Here is a 24,540-nt window from a genome sequence, read left to right on the forward strand (position 1 = left end):
TGGGCCATAGAAAGGCTATTTATTTTTTTGTTTTTTTTAATATTATTTGGTTTCTAAAGTCTCCCTGAAAAAAAAACAAAACATAAAAAAACAGTGGGAGAGTAATATTGCCCTTTCAGCTTGTGTGCCAGTCTTGACTCCTGGGTGTGCCACCTCTCTCTCTCATTCAGTGGGCCATAGAAAGGCTATTTATTTTTTTGGTTTTTTTAATATTATTTGGTTTCTAAAGTCTCCCTGAAAATAAAAAGAAAAAAACTTAAAAAAACAGTGGGAGAGTAATATTGCCCTTTCAGCTTGTGCGCCAGTCTTGACTCCTGGGTGTGCCACCTCTCTCTCTCTAATTGTGGGCCATAGAAAGCCTTTTTTTTTTTCTTTTTTTTTAAATATTATTTGGTTTCTAAAGTCTCCCTTAAAAAACAAAAAATACATAAAAAAACAGTGGGAGAGTAATATTGCCCTTTCAGCTTGTGTGCCAGTCTTGACTCCTGGGTGTGCCACCTCTCTCTCTCATTCAGTGGGCCATAGAAAGGCTATTTATTTTTTTAAAAAAATATTATTGGGTTTCTAAAGTCTCCCTTAAAAAACAAAAAATACATAAAAAAACAGTGGGAGAGTAATATTGCCCTTTCAGCTTGTGTGCCAGTCTTGACTCCTGGGTGTGCCACCTCTCTCTCATTCAGTGGGCCATAGAAAGCATTTTTTTTTTTTCCTTGATTTGTGTTCTAAAATCTACCTCAACACAAAAACACTACATCAATCAGTGGTAGAAAAATATTGGCCTCAGTCAGGGCTTGTGTGCCACTGCTGTGTGTGCTATCTCTTATTCAGTGGGCTATAGAAAGCCTATTTATTTATTTATTTTTTTTCTTATTATTTGGTTTCTAAAGTCTCCCTGAAAAAAAAAAAAAAATAAAAAAAACAGTGGGAGAGTAATATTGCCCTTTCAGCTTGTGTGCCAGTCTTGACTCCTGGGTGTGCCACCTCTCTCTCTAATTGTGGGCCATAGAAAGCCTTTTTTTTTTTTTTTTTTTTAATATTATTGGGTTTCTAAAGTCTCCCTTAAAAAACAAAAAATACATAAAAAAACAGTGGGAGAGTAATATTGCCCTTTCAGCTTGTGTGCCAGTCTTGACTCCTGGGTGTGCCACCTCTCTCTCTCATCTCTCTCATTCAGTGGGCCATAGAAAGGCTATTTATTTTTTTGGTTTTTTTAATATTATTTGGTTTCTAAAGTCTCCCTGAAAATAAAAAAATAAAAACTTAAAAAAACAGTGGGAGAGTAATATTGCCCTTTCAGCTTGTGCGCCAGTCTTGACTCCTGGGTGTGCCACCTCTCTCTCTCTAATTGTGGGCCATAGAAAGCCTTTTTTTGTTTGTTTTTTTTTTAATATTATTTGGTTTCTAAAGTCTCCCTGAGAAAAAAAAATAAATAAATTAGGTGGGAGATTAATATTGACATTAGTGCTTGAGTGACAGTCCTGCGTGTGTGTCATCTCTGTGATTTTGTGCCACAGAAAACAGAGTGTGTAACATTGTGCCTGATTTTCCTTGTGGTCTCACCAACCTGTTAAGGGATATTGAAATCATACTGAAGTTATAGCTCACCGTGTAAGTTGTTTGACAGCAACAAATAAAGTTACTTTGGTTAAGATTTTAAAACAATGAGGAAGTCTGGTGCAAGAGGTCGTCGTGGGCGTTCATTGTCAGCTGGTAATGATGGTAGTGGTAGTGGAGCATCAGGTGGTCGTGGGGATAAAAATATTCCACCTAAGTCTGGAGCTGTGGAGCCAGTTTCGTCGTCAGGCTACACAAGGCCTCGAACGCTCTCTTTTCTGGGAGTAGGAAAACCGCTTTTAAAGGCGGAGCAGCAACAGCAGCAAGTTTTGGCTTACATTGCAGACTCAGCCTCTAGCTCTTTTGCCTCCTCTTCCGAAACTGGTAAATGTAAAAGCAGCGCGTCGCTTGTGGATGTTCACGGTCAGGGACAAGTCGCTTCCTTGTCCTCCTCAGCAAAAACTACAACAAGAGAGAATGATGCAGCAGGCGACACAACGGGTCACTCCATGGAGCTCTTTACACATACCGTCCCTGGCTTAGAAAGTGAAACATTTAACAGGCCATGCCCATTACAAGTAGATTCTGACATGGAGTGCACTGATGCACAGCCACAGCCAGAGTACTATGCTGCTCCTTTGACTCAGACCACCACATTGCCCTCTCAGGGTACAGATCCACAATCAGACCCTGATGAGACTATGTTGCCCCGCCACGAATGCTATACCACCGACCGACACAGTGACACAGACGAAGTTGCACACGAGCTCGAAGAGGAGGTAATAGATGACCCAGTTATTGACCCCGATTGGCAGCCATTGGGGGAACAGGGTGCAGGCGGCAGTAGTTCAGAAGCGGAGGTGGAGGAGGGGCCGTAGCAGGCATCAACATCGCAACAGGTTCCATCTGCCGGGCCCGTATCTGGCCCAAAACGCGTGTCAAAGCCAAAACCTGTTGGAGGACAGCGTGGCCATCCGGTTAAAGCTCAGTCTGCAATCCCTGAAAAGGGATCCGAGTCTAGGAAGAGTGCAGTCTGGCATTTTTTTAAACAACATCCAACTGATCAGCGCAAAGTCATCTGTCAAAAATGTTCAACTAGCTTAAGCAGAGGTCAGAATCTGAAAAGTCTAAATACTAGTTGCATGCATAGACACTTAACCACCATGCATTTTCAAGCCTGGACTAACTACCAAACGTCCCTTAAGGTTGTAGCACCCTCGGCCAATGAAGCTAGTCAGCAACGCAACATCCCTTCCGTCACTGTAAGGCCACCATTTTCCGCACCACCGGCAGTATCTGTGCAGGTTTCTTTGCCAGCCAAAAGCAGTCAGGGTCAGGGAACCACCAGTTTTGTAGGAGGAAATATTGCATCTAGGGCACCGGCGGAAACAATACCGTCTCCAACCGTCTCTCAGTCTGCCATGTACACCGCCACACCCGAAAGTTCCACGATCTCCAGCTCTCCAGTCCAGCTCACCCTACATGACACTCTGGTTAGAAAAAGGAAGTACTTATCCTCGCATCTGCGTACACAGGGTTTTAACGCCCACATAGCTAGACTAATCTCGTTAGAGATGATGCCCTACCGGTTAGTTGAAAGCGAAGCTTTCAAAGCCCTGATGGAGTACGCTGAACCACGATACGAGCTACCCAGTCGACACTTTTTTTCCAGAAAAGCCATCCCAGCCCTGCACCAGCATGTTAAACAGTGCATCGTCCATGCACTCAGGCAATCTGTGAGTACAAAGGTGCACCTGACTACAGATGCATGGACCAGTAGGCATGGCCAGGGACGTTATGTGTCCATCACGGCACACTGGGTGAATGTGGTGGATGCAGGGTCCACAGGCGACATCAATTTAGGGACAGTTGTGCCTAGCCCACGGTCTAGGAAACAGTTGGCTGTAGGCGTTCGCACCCCCTCCTCCTCCTCCTCCTCGTCCTCCTGCAGAAGCTACAGCTCTTCCACAGAACGCAGTCTGCCAACCACTCCATCGGCAGATGACACTGTTGCACACCAGTTGTCCCATTATGGGCCAGCTACTGCCAAGCGTCAGCAGGCTGTATTGGCTATGAAGTGTTTGGGCGACAACAGACACACCGCGGAAGTTCTGTCCGAGTTCTTGCAACAAGAAACGCAGTCGTGGCTGGGCACAGTAGATCTTGAGGCAGGCAAGGTAGTGAGTGATAACGGAAGGAATTTCATGGCTGCCATCTCCCTTTCCCAACTGAAACACATTCCTTGCCTGGCTCACACCTTAAACCTGGTGGTGCAGTGCTTATTGAAAACTTATCCTGGGTTCTCCGACCTGCTCCTCAAAGTGCGTGCACTTTGCTCACATATCCGACGTTCGCCTGTACACGCCAGCCGTATGCAGACCTATCAGCAGTCTTTGAACCTTCCCCAGCATCGCCTCATCATAGACGTTGCAACAAGGTGGAACTCAACACTGCACATGCTTCAGAGACTGTGCGAACAGAGGCGTGCTGTTATTTATTTGTGGGAGGATACACGGGCAGGCAGTAGGATGGCAGACATGGAGTTGTCAGGTGTGCAGTGGTCTAAGATACAAGACATGTGTCAAGTCCTTCAGTGTTTTGAGGAATGCACACGGCTGGTTAGTGCAGACAACGCCGTAATAAGCATGAGCATCCCCCTAATGCGTCTGCTGATGCAAAGTTTGACGCACATAAAGGAGCAGGCGTCTGCACCAGAGGAAGAGGAAAGCCTTGATGACAGTCAGCCATTGTCTGGTCAGGGCAGTGTACAGGACGAGGTAGCGGGCGAAGAGGAGGTGGAGGACGAGGAGGATGATGGGGATGAGTATATTTTTAATGCCGAACCTTTCCCGGGGGCACAGGAAATTGGTTGCGTGTCACGGCCGGGTTCTGGTTTTTTGAGGGACACAAGTGACGTAGATTTGCCTGCAACTGCCCCTCAACCAATCACAACCGGAGATTTGACAACTGGAACTTTGGCCCACATGGCGGATTATGCCTTACGTATCCTAAAAAGGGACACACGCATTACGAAAATGATGAACGATGACGATTACTGGTTGGCCTGCCTCCTTGATCCACGCTATAAAGGCAAATTGCAAAATATTATGCCACATGAGAACTTGGAACTAATATTAGCAACCAAACAATCAACTCTTGTTGACCGTTTGCTTCAGGCATTCCCAGCACACAGCGCACGTGATCGTTCTCACACGAGCTCCAGGGGGCAGCAGACTAGGAGTGTTAGGGGTGCACACATCAGAAGTGGCGTTGGACAGAGGGGTTTTCTGACCAGGTTGTGGAGTGATTTTGCTATGACCGCAGACAGGACAGGTACTGCTGCATCAATTGAAAGTGACAGGAGACAACATTTGTCCAGTATGGTTACTAACTATTTTTCATCCCTTATCGATGTTCTCCCTCAACCGTCATTCCCATTTGATTACTGGGCCTCCAAATTAGACACCTGGCCAGAATTGGCAGAATATGCATTGCAGGAGCTTGCTTGCCCGGCAGCAAGTGTCCTATCAGAAAGAGTATTCAGTGCTGCAGGTTCAATATTAACCGAAAAAAGGACTCGTCTGGCTACCCAAAATGTTGACGATCTAACATTCATTAAAATGAACCACAACTGGATTTCGAAATCTTTTGCCCCACCTTGCCCGGCCGACACCTAGCTTTCCTATGAAAAGCTCTTGCCTGTGAATTACTTTTCTAATGTCTAATTTGCTGCAGCTGATTGTACAGCATACGACATGTTTACACCTCCCTAAATGGCAAAACTCCCCACACGGGGCCGTGGTATCGCGACTTGGCGCAAGCACCCGTGAGACTGCTGTTTGTCTGAAGAGGTGGGTGTGCTCGCTTTTGGTTGACGGCATTGCTACTGGGTCCCTCATAGTACAATGTAGTGTCTCTGGCGGTGGTGGTGCGCACCCAACGTCAGACACACCGTTGTAACTTGAGGGGCCCTGGGGCGGTCCCGCCAGCCTCAAGAGAGTTCCCCCCTACCCCAACTCAAAATGTGCTCTACCACGTGCAAAATTATGTCGCACAGCTCCACCAATCTTTAGTCTATTCGCTGACATCATTCAATGTCTGGCACTGACAATACAAATTTGTAGACATCTATGATGCAACTTAAAGTAGTCTGTGTCTGTGTCCTATATTGGCACCATTAAATAGTTACTGCCAAATTACTATGTCAGAAACTCAGTAGATGAGCCCACCCCTGTACCTAAGTATGCCACCTTTTTTTTTTGTTTTGGTTGTTTTGCGAGACATTAACATCTATTTATATTTTGGGAGTACTGGGACAGACACTCCTTGCACTACTCCTCCACTCACCACCAAGCTGCCTGTGTATCCATGTAACCGCTGTAAAGCTGCCATGAGCCTATTGTTTGTTATTTTAGGCCTTTGATAGCCTGTCTGCGGTCCCTACTTTAAATACTCCTCCACTCATCACCAGCTGCCTGCCCGTGTATCCATGTAACCGCTGTAAAACTGCCATGAGCCTATTGTTTGTTATTTTAGGCCTTTGATAGCCTGTCTGCGGTCCCTACTTTAAATACTCCTCCACTCATCACCAGCTGCCTGCCCGTGTATCCATGTAACCGCTGTAAAACTGCCATGAGCCTATTGTTTGTTATTTTAGGCCTTTGATAGCCTGTCTGCGGTCCCTACTTTAAATACTCCTCCACTCACCACCAAGCTGCCTGTGTATCCATGTAACCGCTGTAAAACTGCCATGAGCCTATTGTTTGTTATTTTAGGCCTTTGATAGCCTGTCTGCGGTCCCTACTTTAAATACTCCTCCACTCACCACCAAGCTGCCTGCCCGTGTATCCATGTAACCGCTGTAAAACTGCCATGAGCCTATTGTTTGTTATTTTAGGCCTTTGATAGCCTGTCTGCGGTCCCTACTTTAAATACTCCTCCACTCACCACCAAGCTGCCTGTGTATCCATGTAACCGCTGTAAAACTGCCATGAGCCTATTGTTTGTTATTTTAGGCCTTTGATAGCCTGTCTGCGGTCCCTACTTTAAATACTCCTCCACTCATCACCAGCTGCCTGCCCGTGTATCCATGTAACCGCTGTAAAACTGCCATGAGCCTATTGTTTGTTATTTTAGGCCTTTGATAGCCTGTCTGCGGTCCCTACTTTAAATACTCCTCCACTCATCACCAGCTGCCTGCCCGTGTATCCATGTAACCGCTGTAAAACTGCCATGAGCCTATTGTTTGTTATTTTAGGCCTTTGATAGCCTGTCTGCGGTCCCTACTTTAAATACTCCTCCACTCACCACCAAGCTGCCTGCCCGTGTATCCATGTAACCGCTGTAAAACTGCCATGAGCCTATTGTTTGTTATTTTAGGCCTTTGATAGCCTGTCTGCGGTCCCTACTTTAAATACTCCTCCACTCACCACCAAGCTGCCTGCCCGTGTATCCATGTAACCGCTGTAAAACTGCCATGAGCCTATTGTTTGTTATTTTAGGCCTTCGAAGCCTGTCTGCGGTCCCTCCTTCCACTAGGCCTCCACTGACCAGACCACTGCTGCCCGTGTACCCCTGGAACCAATTTTAAAGTGCCTACAGCCAGCCCATTTTATTGTGTTAGGCCTTCGAAGCCTGTCTGCGGTCCCTCCTTCCAATAGGCCTACACTGACAAAGGTACACCTGACAACAGACACATGGACCTGTAGGCATGGCCACGGAAGGTTACGTGTCCTTTGTGGCTCAATGGGTTAATGTATTGGATGCATGGTCCACACAGGGGACAGCCTGCTAAGTCTGTATGCAGTCCCTAATTCAAGTTGTCCTCAACTGAATAAAGCTGAGCTTCTACCTTCTGGCTCTCATTAAGTGTTTTTTAAAAAACAAAATGGTGGTTAGGGCCTACTAACGGTGTCTGCCCCTCCCTGGTGTTGCCCTCAACTGAATAAAGCTGAGCTTCTACCTTCCGGCTCTGATTAACTGCTGTTTTTAAACACATTGCTGGTTCCGGCCTACTAACGGTGTCTGCCCCTGCCTGGTGTTGCCCTCAACTGAATAAAGCTGAGCTTCAACCTTCTGGCTCTCATTAAGTGTTTTTTAAAAAACAAAATGGTGGTTAGGGCCTACTAACGGCTTCTGCCCCTCCCTGGTGTTGCCCTCAACTGAATAAAGCTGAGCTTCTACCTTCCGGCTCTGATTAACTGCTGTTTTTAAACACATTGCTGGTTCCGGCCTACTAACGGTGTCTGCCCCTCCCTGGTGTTGCCCTCAACTGAATAAAGCTGAGCTTCTACCTTCCGGCTCTGATTAACTGCTGTTTTTAAACACATTGCTGGTTCCGGCCTACTAACGGTGTCTGCCCCTGCCTGGTGTTGCCCTCAACTGAATAAAGCTCAGCTTCAACCTTCTGGCTCTCATTAAGTGTTTTTTAAAAAAAAAAATGGTGGTTAGGGCCTACTAACGGCTTCTGCCCCTCCCTGGTGTTGCCCTCAACTGAATAAAGCTGAGCTTCTACCTTCCGGCTCTGATTAACTGCTGTTTTTAAACACATTGCTGGTTCCGGCCTACTAACGGTGTCTGCCCCTGCCTGGTGTTGCCCTCAACTGAATAAAGCTGAGCTTCAACCTTCTGGCTCTCATTAAGTGTTTTTTAAAAAACAAAATGGTGTTTAGGGCCTACTAACGGTGTCTGCCCCTCCCTGGTGTTGCCCTCAACTGAATAAAGCTGAGCTTCAACCTTCTGGCTCTCATTAAGTGTTTTTTAAAAAACAAAATGGTGGTTAGGGCCTACTAACGGTGTCTGCCCCTCCCTGGTGTTGTCCTCAACTGAACAAAGCTGAGCTTCCACATTCTGGCTTTCGGCCTATACTATCAGATATTAAACTGCATTTGGCCTACTAGTGTGGTTAGGCCCTTGAAACAGTGTCTGCTGCTCTTGGGTTTGCTACTCCACTGAACAAAGCAATGCCGCCTGTTTAGTCCTGTTACCAATTTTGATCTGCATTTAGCCTACTTTATTCTTTGGCCCTATATCTGTTTCCTCATCATCCTGCCCATTGCCCAGCCACTGCTAGATGAGTCTGCTGGTACATTGACCTAGACCACTACATTCCCCTTGTACTCTACACAGCCAGAATCTGACCCTGCTGAAAGTAAGCACCTTACACAGGGACAAAGAGGAAGGTGCAGATGAAAGTGCAGGTTCCTTCATCAGGTGGGGGGGCATACTCGTTGGCGACGTCACTGGCACAGGGCCACTCAGAGTACGCAAAAGTGTCGCTGCTGGTGGGAGGCGCCCCCGCCATGCAAACACACCGCCGTACTTTGAGGGGCCCTGTGCCAGTGCCAATGCGAACGAGTGGGCCCCCCCTGCTTACTCAGGATCACAGCACTAGCAAAGTTGAAATACTTACCTCTCCCTGCTCCACCGCCATGACGTAGTCCATGTTTCCTGGGCCCACTAAAACCTTGAACCAGCCCTACCCCCACAACTTTTGCCAAATGACCCCCAATTTCCAGTGCCCAACTATTATTATAAAGTTAATTAAGATTGACAAGCTTCAGAAAACAAGAATGGATGTTTTTGGCAGTAAAATGTGCACTGTAGGTGTTTTCCTGGCCTCCACTCACTGCCGGCTATGCTTCCCCATTGACTTGCATTGGGTTTTGTGTTTCGGTCGATCCCCGACTTTTAGCGATAATCGGCCGACTTCACTCGACTCGACTCTGGACTAAATCGGGTTTCACAAAACCAGACTCGATCTTAAAAAAATGAAAGTCGCTCAACCCTAGTTTTGACAATGTGGACAGGTGCCCAGTCCTCCTGGAGCATGAAATTTCCATTTCTAAAAAGCTTGTCAGCAGAGGGAAGCATGAAGCTTGATAAAACACAGTGGACCTACACCAGCAGATGACATGGCTCCCCAAACAATCACTGATTGTGGAATCTTCACACTAGACCTCAAGCAGCTTCGATTGTGTGCTTCTCCACTCTTCCTCCAGACTCTGGGACCTTGATTTCCAAATGAAATGCAAAATTTACTTTCGTCTGAAAATAACACCTTGCAACAGTCCAGTTCTTTTTCACCTTGACCCACGTAAGACGCTTCTGGCATTGTCTATTGGTCATGAGTGGTTTGACACAAGGAATGTGACACTTGTAGCCTATGTCCTGGATAAGTCTGTGTGTGGTGGCTCTTGAAGCAATGACTCCAGCAGCAGTCCACTCCTTTTGAATCTCCACCTAATTTTTGAATGGCCTTTTCGTAACAATCTTTACAAGGCTGCGGTTATCACTGTTGCTTGTGCACCCTTTTCCTTCCACTCAACTTTCCATTAATATGCTTGGAAACTCTGTGAACAGCCAGCTTCTTTAGCAATGACCTTTTGTGTCTTACCCTCCTTGTGGAATGTGTCAATGACTGCCTTCTAAACATTTGTCGTGTCAGCAGTCTTCCCCATGATTGTGGAGCCTACTGAAACATACTAAGAGACATTGTTTATTGTTAATTATTCTAATTTACTGAGATAATTACTTGGGTTTTCATTGGCTGTAATACATAATCATCAACATTAACAAATATAAACACTTGAAATAGATCACTCTATTTGTAATGAGTCTATATAATATATGAGATTCACTTTTTTGTATTGAAGAACTGAAATAAATTAACTTTTTGATGATTTTTGTGAGAAGCACCCGTAGATGCTAAAGATAAAAAATAAGGTTTTGCTTTTATCCATTTTACTATTAAAAACTTTGCTTATTCTTTTTTCTAGATCTAAAAGACCAATAAAATAAGTCGTTGAAGTGAATATCGCCTAAAAGTTGAAGAAAAAAAAAGTTTAACTTTTAGAGTAATACCTGCGTGTTGTATTGTCACGCACAAAACCAGTCGGCACCTCATTATGCCAAAATTTCTCCACAATATGATGATTTACCTTCTTTAGCATTAAAATTCCTTCCTGAGTATCATTATCTGTTATGATATCAAACAGATTGCCACCATCACCGGGAACAATATTATATTCGATTTCTGCATTTTTTCCAAAGTCAGGGTCCACTGCCCTTATCCTACCAATTGGTAACCGAACTGGTGAACTCTCTGGTACCTTTAAATGAAATATACCTGGAAAAGACAGATATCAAAAAAAAAAATAAGCATCTTTCAAATATGGCATTTCTTTTATATGCAGGAACACATTTTCATTTTCCAAATTGGTAAAAAATTGTTGTAAAGTTTGTATCTAATGCTAATGCAAATTATGCAGCTCCTTGAAATCCCCTTTACAGATGAAGAGTTACACTTTATTTATCATGTACAAATGGTGATTTCGCTGTGTGACAAAATAATAACCCATCTTATAGGATAGACAGTGACTGCCTAATATGTATTACTTCATAGGACCCTTTCCTGTCTGGTACAATGTGGATTGAGAGCAAAACACATAATTAAGTTTTGCATTTACAAATATATCAGATCATAAAATGAAAAAAAGGTCACCTTTAGCATTGCCTAGAGGATTGAAGGATCACTCATCTCTATTTATTTCATTAGGAAAAATACCATTGCTGACTGGTCAACCAAAGCATTTCATCTATGACCAATTAACCTTAATTTGCATTTGCTGGCTTAATTGGAAATTAATAGGAATATTAACATAAAACCAATTTGTTTGCTGCAGAAAACGCATAATGTGGGAAGGAATTCAGCCATAAACTTTTTCTGCAATGGAATTTGACAGATTTCTCTATGATAGAAAGAAGAAATAGAAAACAGATTAGGTATTTTCACATTTGTGCCTCTTTTACCATTTTTCTGAGAATAGCTGGAAAAAAATCTTTTTTATGACGAAAAACGTTGATGCCTCACGGACCACGTTGATTAAAAAAGCATCTATAGGGTGGTGGTCACATGCTGGAACAAGAATAATTTTATTTATTTTCTGGCTTGTTAGACAGAATATGTGATGGAGTCCTCTAACAGTCTCCAACGCAGATGAAAATTTAGAATTATTTAAGGAACTGAATATCTATATGTAATAATTTTTTTATGAAGATTTTAATCAATAAAGGGATTTTTTCATGTTGTACAGTGAAGGCCTAGAATGTGATAGAAGTGTAAGATCAATTGCGCTCTGCCATCTGAGACCCCAATGATCCTGAGTTAGAAAAGCATTTAGTAAATAGGGTGCACTACATAAATGGGCATAAATGGCATAAGTGGGGGTGCTGCAACATGCACAGGAAGGAAATGTATCAAAAAAGAGAACAAGTCAATGCATGAACATAACGCACTCCTGGATGAGAAAAAATATCTAAATACTTTATAAAGGGCAGACAAAAAACACCCAAGATGATTAACCCCTTAAGCCCCGAGGGTGGTTTGCACGTTAATGACCGGGCCAATTTTTACAATTCTGACCACTGTCCCTTTATGAGGTTATAACTCTGGAACGCTTCAATGGATCTTGGCGATTCTGACAATGTTTTCTCGTGACATATTGTACTTCATGTTAGTGGTAAAATTTCTTCGATATAACTTGCGTTTATTTGTGAAAAAAAACAAATATTTGGCGAAAATTTTGAAAATTTCGCAATTTTCCAACTTTGAATTTTTATGCCCTTAAATCACAGACATATGTCACACAAAATACTTAATAAATAACATTTCCCACATGTCTACTTTACATCAGCACAATTTTGGAACCAAAATTTTTTTTTGTGACGGAGTTATAAGGGTTAAAAGTTGACCAGCAATTTCTCATTTTTACAACACCATTTTTTTTTAGGGACCACATCTCATTTGAAGTCATTTTGACGGGTCTATATGATAGAAAATACCCAAGTGTGACACCATTCTAAAAACTGCACCCCTCAAGGTACTCAAAACCACTTTCAAGAAGTTTATTAACCCTTCAGGTGTTTCACAGGAATTTTTGGAATGTTTAAATAAAAATGAACATTTAACTTTTTTTCACACAAAATTTATTTCAGCTCCAATTTGTTTTATTTTACCAAGGGTAACAGGAGAAAATAGACCCCAAAAGTTGTTGTACAATTTGTCCTGAGTACGCTGATACCCCATATGTGGGGGTAAACCACAGTTTGGGCGCATGGCAGAGCTTGGAAGCAAAGGAGCGCCATTTGACTTTTCAATGCAAAATTGACTGGAATTGAGATGGGACGCCATGTTGCATTTGGAGAGCCCCTGATGTGCCTAAACATTGAAACCCCCCACAAGTGACACCATTTTGGAAAGTAGACCCCCTAAGGAACTTATCTAGATGTGTGGTGAGCACTTTGACCCAACAAGTGCTTTACAGAAGTTTATAATGCAGAGCCGTAAAAATAAAAAATCATATTTTTTCACAAAAATGATCTTTTCACCCCCATTTTTTTATTTCCCCAAGGGTAAGAGAAGAAATTAGACCACAAAAGTTGTTGTGCAATTTGTCCTGAGTACGACGATACCCCATATGTGGGTGTAAACCATTGTTTGGGCGCATAGCAGAGCTCAGAAGGGAAGAAGCGCTATTTTACTTTTCAATGCAAAATTGACTGGAATTAAGATGGGATGCCATGTTGCGTTTGGAGAGCCCCTGATGTGCCTAAACATTAAACCCCCCCACAAGTGACACCATTTTGGAAAGTAGACCCCGTAAGGAACTTATCTAGATGTGTTTTGAGAGCTTTGAACCCCCAAGTGTTTCACTACAGTTTATAACGCAGAGCCGTGAAAATAAAAATTATTTTTTTTTTTCACAAAAATGATTTTTTAGACCCCAGTTTTGTATTTTCACAAGGGTATCAGGATAAATTGGACCCCAAAAGTTGTTGTCCAATTTGTCTGGAGTACGCTGATACCCCATTTGTGGGGAGGGACCACTGTTTGGGCGCATGACAGAGCTCGGAAGGGAAGGAGCGCCATTTGGAATGCAGACTTAAATGGATTGGTCTGCAGGCGTCACGTTGCATTTGCAGAGCCCCTGATGTACCCAAACAGTACAAACCCCCCACAAGTGACCCCATATTGGAAACTAGACCCCCCAAGGAACTTATCTAGATGTGTTGTGAGAACTTTGAACCCCCAAGTGTTTCACTACAGTTTATAACGCAGAGCCGTGAAAATAAAAATTATTTTTCTTTTTCACAAAAATGATTTTTTAGCCCCCAGTTTTGTATTTTCGCAAGGGTATCAGGATAAATTGGACCCTAAAAGTTGTTGTCCAATTTGTCCTGAGTACGCTGATACCCCCTATGTGGGGGGGAACCACTGTTTGGGCGCATGACAGAGCTCGGAAGGGAAGGAGCGCCATTTGGAATGCAGACTTAAATGGATTGGTCTGCAGGCGTCATGTTGCATTTGCAGAGCCCCTGATGTACCCAAATAGTACAAACCCCCCACAAGTGACCCCATATTGGAAACTAGACCTCCCAAGGAACTTATCTAGATGTGTTGTGAGAACTTTGAACCCCCAAGTGTTTCACTACAGTTTACAATGCAGAGCCGTGAAAATAAAACATATTTTTTTTCCCACAAAAATGATTTTTAGCCCCCCAAATTTTTATTTTCCCAAGGATAACAAGAGAACTTGGACCCCAGAAGTTGTTGTTCAATTTGTCCCTAGTACGCTGATACCCCATATGTTGGGGTAAACCCCTTTTTGGACGCACGGGAGAGCTCGGAAGGGAAGGAGCACTGTTTTACTTTTTCAACGCAGAATTGGCTGGAATTGAGATTGGACGCCATGTCGCGTTTGGAGAGCCCCTGATGTGCCTGAACAGTGGAAACTCCCCAATTCTACCTGAAACCCTACCCCTAACCGTTTACTGAACATTTTCTGACAGTCATAAGTGCCACGTATATAAGTGCCACGTATATAAGTGCCACGTATATAAGTGCCACGTATATAAGTGCCACGTATTTAAGTGCCACGTATTTAAGTGCCACGTATTTAAGTGCCACGTATTTAAGTGCCACGATATTTCAGTGCCACAATATTTCAGTGCCACGTATTTCAGTGCCACGTATTTCAGTGCCACGTATTTCAGTGCCACGTATTTCAGGCACTGAAAAATACGTGGCACGTAAATACTTCAGTGCCACGATATTTCAGTGCCACGTATTTCAGGCACTGAAAAATACGTGGCACGTAAATACGTGGCACTTAAATACGTGGCACTTAAATACGTGGCACTTAAATATGTGGCACTTAAATACGTGGCACTTAAATACGTGGCACTTATATACGTGGCCACTGAAATATCATGGCACTTATATACGTATATACGTATATAAACGTATATTTCAGTGCCACGTATTTCAGTGCCACGTATTTCAGGTTAGGGGTAGGGTTAGGGGTAGGGTTAGGGTTTTTTGTTTTTTTCTTGTTTTCTTGTGTTTTTCTATAAAAACGCATGCGTTTTACCGCGTTTACATGCATTTTTTCACACATGCGGTTTTTTTAAAAAACGCATGCAGATAAAAACGCAAGTGTGAAACCAGACTAAAAGACGCTTTTTATAGCAAAAAAGTTTTTGCGTCTCCACATTTTGAGACCTATAATTTTTCCACATTTTAGTCCACAGAGTCATGTGAGGTCTTGTTTTTTGCGGGACGAGTTGACGTTTTTATTGGTAACATTTTCGGACACGTGACAATTTTTTATCACTTTTTATTCCGATTTTTGTGAGGCAGAATAACCAAAAACCAGCTATTCATGAATTTCTTTTGGGAGAGGCGTTTATACCGTTCTGCGCTTGGTAAAATTGATAAAGCAGTTTTATTCGTCGGGTCAGTACGATTACAGCGATACCTCATTTATATCATTTTTTTATGTTTTGACGCTTTTATACGATAAAAACTATTTTATAGAAAAAATAATTATTTTGGCATCGCTTTATTCTGAGGACTATAACTTTTTTATTTTTTTGCTGATGATGCTGTATGGCAGCTCGTTTTTTGCGGGACAAGATGACGTTTTCAGCGGTAACATGGTTATTTATATCCGTCTTTTTGATCGCGTGTTATTCCACTTTTTGTTCGGCGGTATGGTAATAAAGCGTTGTTTTTTGCCTCGTTTTTTTTTTTTTTTTCTTACGGTGTTTACTGAAGGGGTTAACTAGTGGGCCAGTTTTATAGGTTGGGTCGTTACGGACGCGGCGATACTAAATATGTGTACTTTTATTGTTTTTGTTTGTTTTTTTTAGATAAAGAAATGTATTTATGGGAATAATATATATTTTTTTATTATTTTTTATTTAGGAATTATTTTTTTTTTTTTTTACACATGTGGGAAATTTTTTTTTTTACTTTTTTACCTTGTCCCAGGGGGGGACATCACAGATCGCAGATCTGATAGTGTGCACAGCACTCTATCAGATCTGCGATCATACTTTCATCGGAGCAGGCTGCAGCTTTCATCTGCAGCCTGCTCCGACCCGGAAGTGCTCCCTGCAGGACCCGGATACAGCCCCTCGGCCATTTTGGATCTGGGGCCTGCAGGGAGAAGACGTTCGGTACGAGGTGAGTACATCACCTTGTACCGATCGTCTCAGGGAAGCACGCAGGGAGCCCCCTCCCTGCGCGATGCTTCCCTGTACCGCCGGTACACCGCGATCATGTTTGATCGCGGTGTGCCGGGGGTTAATGTGCCGGGGGCGGTCCGTGACCGCTCCTGGCACATAGTGCCGGATGTCAGCTGCGATATGCAGCCGACACCCGGCCGCGATCGGCCGCGCTCCCCCCGTGAGCGCGGCCGATCGCGTATGACGTACTATACCGTCACCGGGAATTAAGGCCCACCCCACCTCGACGGTATAGTACGTCATATGGGATTAAGGGGTTAAAAGTGTTAAAAACAATATGAAACAACACAATCACATCACTGGCATAAATGGAGTCCATACTGCATATGAATCAGTATGAACCGTGACACAGATGAACAAACTCATGAGCATACCATAGGGGTCTATATACAGAGTTGTATATAAATGGGACCTTTCCTGCTAGGGCGACAAAAAAACAACCAATGCAAGGTATGCAGTATACACAATATCAAACAATATCAGTAACCGTAGATGAGCATCCCCAAGAAAGGTGATAAAGTGCATGCAAAATGTTGGGCCCAACATGAAAAATCATAAGCAGGTGGAAGCAGTTGGGGAAAAGACTGTTGGACTGTAAAGGAGTGTATACAATATATATGCATGTAATGTGGGAGCCAAGAAGAAATACATATGATAGTAAACAGCCCAAGGTATAATAGCCTATAAGTAAAGCTAAAACAAAGTAAAGGGGTAATAAATCATGCAAGGGCACCAGTGTGGGCTATAGGGAATCACCATTTATCACCTAAAAAGAGCTCTCCTTTACATTTCAGTAGAAAAGGATTCAGCACTGGATGAAACTGAAACTAATTTACTTTTTTTAAACAAGCTACCCAATTGTGTAGAAAATTACACACAGTCACATTCAAGTGGCCTGTAGGCCAATAACAACTATCAAATAATATAGTGGGCTCATCAGTTGTCAGTATATGAAATGGTGGTGGTGTGTTCTCCATCAATAAAAGTCTTCAAACAGAGGCTGGACACACATCTGTCTGAGACGGTTTAGTGAATCCTGCATTGAGCAGGGGGTTGGATGCGATGACCCTGGACGTCCCTTCCAACTCTAACACTCATATGATTCTATATTGGGGTATTTTCTTGTTTCTTCCTATCCATCTAATCAGTATTTGGTAGGCTGATGTAAAGCCATGCATAGATGAGCAGCAGAATCAGAGAACTGTTGCTACACAGTATACAGAGCTGTGTTGTTGGGGCTTTGGATGCTGTGGATATATGGGAATCTTTAACAGGTGGGGTTGCCAGGCCTGATGCCCAATGATTTAATGCTAATGACGTATTCTAAGGTAGACCATCACTAGAACTTTTCAAGACCAACCCTTTAACTTTTGAACCCCTATTTGACTATTTGAGACTAGCCCAGTGAATGGACAGATTCTTTGAAAATATTCTAAAGTATCCTGTTATCATAAATTGAAAAACAATAAATACATGGCTATAGAAATCAAGACACATTTTTGATTATTATAAGGATTTATTCACACAATCATATTTTTGGTCCAAGTGGTGTCAATGAAAAAAGGTCAGCACTCGGACTTGTGTTATTCAATGGGGCAGTGCAGGTGAGCAATTTTTTTCACTGACCAAATTTGCTAGAGGAAAAATTTTCATTCAGTTAAAAAAATTGGATGTCATAGAGAGAAACAGTATAGCTTCCGATTTTTATGGATACATTGCAATTCTGTAACATAGGAAACTGTAATTAGTTGTGTATAATTTCAGTAATGAAAAAATGGATTGAATAGGACTGCACTGGGATGACAAGTGGGAAAAAAAATCTCACTTTTCTAGGTGAAACTTAGAACAATTTTTTTCCTAAAATGTAAGTACCATGCTAGGCAGCGTATGCTATACACAACTACGCCTATTTAGATTCAAGCTTTACATTATCCCCTTAACGACGAGCGCCGTATAAGTTCAACTCCTCCCACTTCTGATAACCTGATAAATGACATTGTCTATCTCAGACAGCAGCATTTCCAGTGGGTGACCCTGTGGTGCACAATTAATTACATGCACCTTTCCCCCCCATGTGATTTCTGGGTGCGGTAGGGTTGTCATTGAAGCTGAGTGACTGACAGAGACCACTGTGCCTGCCACGATGGTGCACCTATGAAGATTAGCCTGTGACTTTCTCAGAAAATGGTGATATAAGCTGAATTATTTTATTACAGTTTTTTCAAAAGTTAAATAGCAAGGACAAATTTGCAAGTTTGGTATCGCCATAGTCATACTGACCTGGAAAAATCATACTATTTTTGCTATTTAGCTATTTTTGCTACACAATGAACACCATAAAATAAAATCCCCAAACAATTATAAAATTGCAGGTTTTTTTTTTCAATTTCATCCCTTAGGTATTTTTTTTTTATGTACGGTATATCACTTGGTAAAATGGATGGTGTCATACAAAAGTACCACTCAGTCTGCAAGAACACACAACTTCATGTGGCTATGTGGGAAGAAAAAATACAAAATATATATGGCTCTTAAAAGGAAAACAATCAAAAGCGCAAATATGAAAAATGTCCCTGTCATTATAAGGTTAATGAACCCTGGTAACCATTATAGCCCTTATACAAAAAAAATCTTTATGGAGAGCAATATTACAACTGCTTTATTTAGCTCATAGACAGAGCATATTTTCCATGTAAAGTACATACAATATAGTAAAACATGAACAATATATAGGAATAACCTTCTCATAGCATAATACGGACTGTAGATGTATTTCTCTCTTCTCCACTACCTTGACAAATTGAACAAAATTGAGATTGAAGTGCAGGTCCTGAACACATACTCCAACATCATTTACATCTAACAGTGGGATATTTCCCAATGCTATCATTTTGAAAACCATCATAAATCACATGGAAAATAAACTATGATCTGATTCACACAGAGTTGTTTTCTCTGGGTCTATTTCTATTTATTCTTTTACAGGAATCAGTAAAACAATGTGCCAAAAATTCCATCTGTCACAAAGTTTTATAGAAGGGTCAGACAATAGCTTTGCGGACTCCAGATGCTCAGAGCCCCACAGATCGTTAGAACAAGTAGCTGCAGCGCTCCTTTAAAGGGAATATGTCAGCAGGTTTTCGCTATGTAATCTGAAGACATCAGGAGGTAGGGGCTGAGACACAGAATTCAGGGAAATGTCACTTGTCAGAGTGCGGGCTGTTGTTTACTAACTGTGAAGAAATTATCACTATCCTATGATAAGCAGCTCACTGTCAATGGACTTTATACACAGAGAGACTGGTGTGGGTGGGGTTAGCTTTCTCAGCTCTGCTTCATACTTAATTTAAAAGCTCTGATTGTGTCAGAAATGCTGCACCCATCTTTGGATTTAGCTTCTCTTTGCCTACATTACGCTGCTCTCAGATGAGGTAGCAAAAACTTGCTGACAGTATCCCTTTAAGGCATGTTGTTTCTGACTGCCTTTCTAGTCTTCATTAAATGGAATTTTTCTGATGTGTCTTGAGGCCAATTTATTAGAAACCCATAATGACACAATGATTCACACGTATTCAGATATTGCATCTAGCTGTTACTACATGGAAACAATGCAGTCGTTATTCCTTCATTCTCAGAAGGATATTGTACAATGGACAAGTACTAAAAAACTAAGAAAAAGGAGGGAAATGGACCACCACCATACAGTATAATCCTTTAAAAATTAGCCTATTCACACATCTCCTAAAGAAGTTCTTATGAAACGTGCGTCGGGGTGGCAGGGACACTCTGCTTACCACATTCATCATTGTAAGTTGCTCCTCTGGTGCTATGTTTGTAGAGCGCATAGGCTTGTTTTTTGCCATCTGTCTACCTATATTAATGTAGTGCCACCCCTATTCATTGTGCTAGCACTTTGCACTTTAATTTTGGCTATTGTTACCATTTTCACTTCCATGGCACGATTGCCATATTGATTGCCCTTTATACTTTAGTCAGTTCATTTTGGCTTTTACATTTGTTCTATATTTGCTCTACTTTGGTCCTTTTTTGTTCTGCTTCATGGTCACTCTGTGGGTAGGTATTTTTTTATCACAGCCAAGTATATATTGTAATTGTTACTTTTTCTGCCATTGCTGCTATTATATTTGTGTTCATTTGCACTTTTCTGTAGTGTCTTACTTGTTGATCGAACATTTACATGCATTCTGCACCTTATTGGTAACTTGTGCCCCTGCATTTTAGTGTTCCTTCAGCTTGTTATTTTGTTTATTTTGCCTATTTATATGAAATACAATTGTAATTTTTAAAGGATTATACTCTATGATAGTGGTTCATTTCCCTCCTTTTTCTTAGTTGTTTCCTCTCTGTATGAGTTTGTTGTCCTTATATAATTCAATTCGGGACCCATGTGTTAAATGGACAGGTACTGTAATTTAATCCAACGTCAATAAACTATTAAAAGCATGTATTAATGGCAGAAATGGGATGAACAATGATACCGAAAGACAGAAGTTTACATCTCACAAAAATAATTGATGGTTTTATCCTCCATGCCTGCATTATATATGCTATGTATAAAAACATAAATCATATTGAAAAGAGTTCCCTAGCTCTTGTACTTTCCCCCTTAATTATACTGTATACGTCCTGTATACTGATTTCTATCATGGTTTATCGACTTGCTTTGTATATTCTTCATGCAAACAGTGTCAGCCTTTGATATATTCAAGGCAGGCAATCCACCAAGTGTGTGTTAACCTTGAGTGTCTTACATGCTCATACATCATATAGTATGACCTTGGTTATACATGCATTGCTGACATTTCATTTCTAAATGGTATTCTAAGGAAGGTCTGCAATTAGTCAAGAATAACACTGATTTAGAGGGAAATTAAATATATTTAAATTATGATTCTGAATATTTTTGCTAGCAGTGTTTTTGTTTTACATTAGCAAATTGATATAATTTCTAGGAAAATTATTATTTGCATCGTAATGAAGCTAACAAAATAAGGTCCATCCAATGTCCAGTAGAATGGAAATCCCACATCTTTGCTTTCATTGTTTACCAGAGCAGCGTGGGTTAAACCCTTCACGACCATGCAATTTTCCGTTTTTTTGGCGAATTTGTTTTTTCCTCCCCATATTTCAAGAGCCATAACTTTTCTATTTTTAAGTCTCTATATTCATAATAGAGGTTGATTTTAGCGGGACAAGTTGTACTTTTGAATGACACCATTAAATTTATCATGTGATGCACAGAAAAACAGGAAAAAAATTACAAGTGTGGTGAAAATGAGAAAAAAAGTCAAATTTTGTTTTTTGATTTACCATGTTTACTATATGGTTAAACTAATAATGCACTATGAGTCTCAATGTCAGTATGAGTACACATATACCAAGCATTTATCATTTTCGTTTTATTTAAGTACTGAAAAAAAATTCACAAATCGGTGAGAACATTTTTGTTCATGTTGCCATTTACCCAGGCCTATAATGTTTCCATTTTTCGGGATATGAGACCGTGTGGGAGCTTATGTTTTTTGCCTTGAGATAACATTTGTATTGATACCATTTTGAGGTATATATGATGTTTTGATTCCCTCTTTTTCCAATGTTGTGGTGGGAAAAAACGTAATTTTTGTATTTTTATTTTTTTTCTCTTTACTGATCAGATTAATTTATTTTATATTTTGATAGATCGGATTTTTAAGAATGAAGTGATGCAAAACATGTGTTTTTATTGTTTTTTATTTTAATGCGGCGGGGGGTGATTTGAACTTTTGTGTTTTTTATCTTTATATTTTCTTTTATATTTTTAAAAACTTTTTTTCTCACTTATTACTGTAATGAAAAGTCATCTCAGGGGACTTGAATCTGCGATCGTCTGATTGCTTGTGCTTTACTTGGCAGTGCAGTACAGGCCTGCATTCACAGGAAGATCATAATGACAAGAATAGGGTCATCAGCAGACCGGCTCTTATGACAAGCCATTGGCCCTCTGCGTTCATGTAACAGGGGCACCGATGGGCAGGATGAATGACGCTCTTGCTGATGGCACGTGTAAAATCCCGCTGACAGTGATTAACAGTGGGATTTAACTGGCTATTAGGCACGGATGGAGCACTGCTCAACTCGCGGCTGTTAAGTGAAATTTGTCATCATGTGCAGGGAAAGATGTGGGCTGGTCATGCGAGCCCACATGAAAAGCAGAAACAAGACCGTTGACATAAATGTATGTCAAAGGTTGTGAAGGGGTTAATAATGGTTTTGTATGGCACTGTAGCTCAGTCTCCAGTTAGGTGAATAGACCTAAGCTGCAGTAACTTACATAACTTAGTAGTGGACTTTCATAGTTATTTAAACATACATCATCATTATATAGTAAATGTATGATGATTCAGAATCCGACCACTGGTACTTCCTGATCCCAAAATCGGAGATTCAATGTTCACTTAATTTCTCTGAGCTTGACAAACGTAAGTTGTTTTCCACTAAAAGTGAATGGAGAACCCTTCTACAAAAAAACACTGTAAACTCTTGGCATCTTCTATGGTTTTTCTAACTGCTACTACTATCTTCTATTAAAGGAACAGTAGCATTTGACACACTATACTGGGGGTTAGCAATTTAAGGATGTCTAATACTGAGCTTGAATATTAGCAATATATGGCTGACTGCAAAATGTTTTAAAGGGAGCCTGTCACAAGAAAAAATGCTATTAATCTGCAGATATGGGGTTAATCTGTAAGTTAATAGTATTACTAACCTGCTGGGCGCCTGCATGTACCCAAATGCTGCTGGGAGAAAATTAACTTTATTCCCACCAGCAGAATTTGTGTACTGGTTCAGTCACCTCTCTGAGTATATAGAGGTGGCTGTAACCGTGCTCCCGGACCTGACTGCCTCAATGCAGCGTGAGCGTCAGTCAGGGCCAGGGCACCGATATAGCCGCTGCTCTGTATTCTCAGATCAGTGACAGAAACCACGCCGGTGCCACTCCATGACTGAAACTGGAATGCTGCTTGGGGGAATAAAGTTAATTTTTTCCCCGCAGCATTCATCTTAGTGCGGGTGTCGAGCAGGTGCGTAATGCTATTAACCTGCAGATTAACCCCATATTTGCAGCTTTATAGCATTTTTTCTGGTGACAGGTTCCCTTTAAATATCCATCCACAGTGCTTTAAACAGTCATTGAATCATAATACTGCTACTGACAATTCATGCCATGCTGTAATTTCCTTTTTACCTAAATTGTCAGTTGACAAAACCAAAGTACTGATGCCCCGTTTCGTCATTGTTATTTCTCCATTTTTCTGGACTAGTTTACTCTTTTGGAGGTTTTAGAATTTGTGAAATATTCACTAAACATTTTTATGTTCTCTTTTTTATAAATCTTTTTCTTTTTCCTTGACAACTTTGCTTAACCAGATGTTTTAGAGAGATTCATGAACTGTGACTTTTACCAAATGATGCACTCTTTAGCGCATCTCACTAGTCTGGAGTAAGGTTTCTGGAGGAGCTTTGAATTTGGTGCGTTTTTATGAGTTTACTAACTTAACTTGATAAGACTCGAAAGTCGAAAAAACTGGTTAAAGACAAAAGGAAAAGCGTTATTGTATTTAGTGAATATGTACTGAACTGGGAGAGCCATTTCCAAGAATTTGAAGCATGAAAATGTCAATGAATTAAACAAATCAAGAAAAGAGATTACAATGAATAGGAAATGAGGAATCAGCGCCCACGTACTACTTCCTTCAAGGGAATTTTTCGATAACACATTAATAAGTGACAACTGTGAGTCAATATTGTGAGGGCCAGAAAAATATAATTCAGTATAATAAAATGTGGGTTAGCATGATCAAAGGGGTTTTCCTGCACAATAACAAAGAATGAGAATAAAAGGCTTCAGTCATCACTTGATGTCCCCTGTCTGATGTTGATGCCAGTAGTTCAGCAGGGGACATAGCTCCAAGAGGCACCCATCTGGTAAATGAGCCCTTTTTTAATTACACCCCCTTGTCCCATGGAGCTTCACTGTTAATTTTATGAAAAACCTTTTTAATGCAGTCAATTAATAGGTTTCCTTAAAGGGGCTCTCCCACAAATACAGTACATTTTAATTAATAGATTTTAGAATAAAATAAATTTCACCATTGGATGAGTCAGAAAAATGTTCTTGTCCCCAGATAATCTGAAATATGTGTCCCTATGTAGTGGATATGTCCAACCTTGCATGAACATGGTTAGTAATAGCACAGCTTCTGGGCAGGGAAGGAAGCAAAAGAGAGTATACAGGCAGGAGAGCATGAAATCACAAATTATTCTTTATGTGAGGCAAAATTTGTTTCTAAACTGGCAGGAAAATGTATTTCCTTACAGAAACCAGCAACTGCG

The 24,540-nt window shown here is 41.3% G+C and overlaps 1 protein-coding gene across 1 annotated transcript in view; it reads right to left on the minus strand.

Annotated features, from left to right (window-relative positions):
* The window catches only part of CDH12 (cadherin 12), a 1,379,166-nt gene that overhangs the window by 77,632 nt on the left and 1,276,994 nt on the right, over positions 1–24,540 (minus strand). Inside the window, exon 9 of the mRNA XM_077269712.1 lies at positions 10,494–10,681. Within this exon, the coding sequence (XP_077125827.1) occupies positions 10,494–10,681 (188 nt within the window). The remainder of the gene's footprint in view (positions 1–10,493; positions 10,682–24,540) is intronic.

The sequence above is a fragment of the Ranitomeya variabilis genome, chromosome 6 (assembly GCF_051348905.1).
Source record: "Ranitomeya variabilis isolate aRanVar5 chromosome 6, aRanVar5.hap1, whole genome shotgun sequence".
NCBI lineage: Eukaryota > Metazoa > Chordata > Amphibia > Anura > Dendrobatidae > Ranitomeya > Ranitomeya variabilis.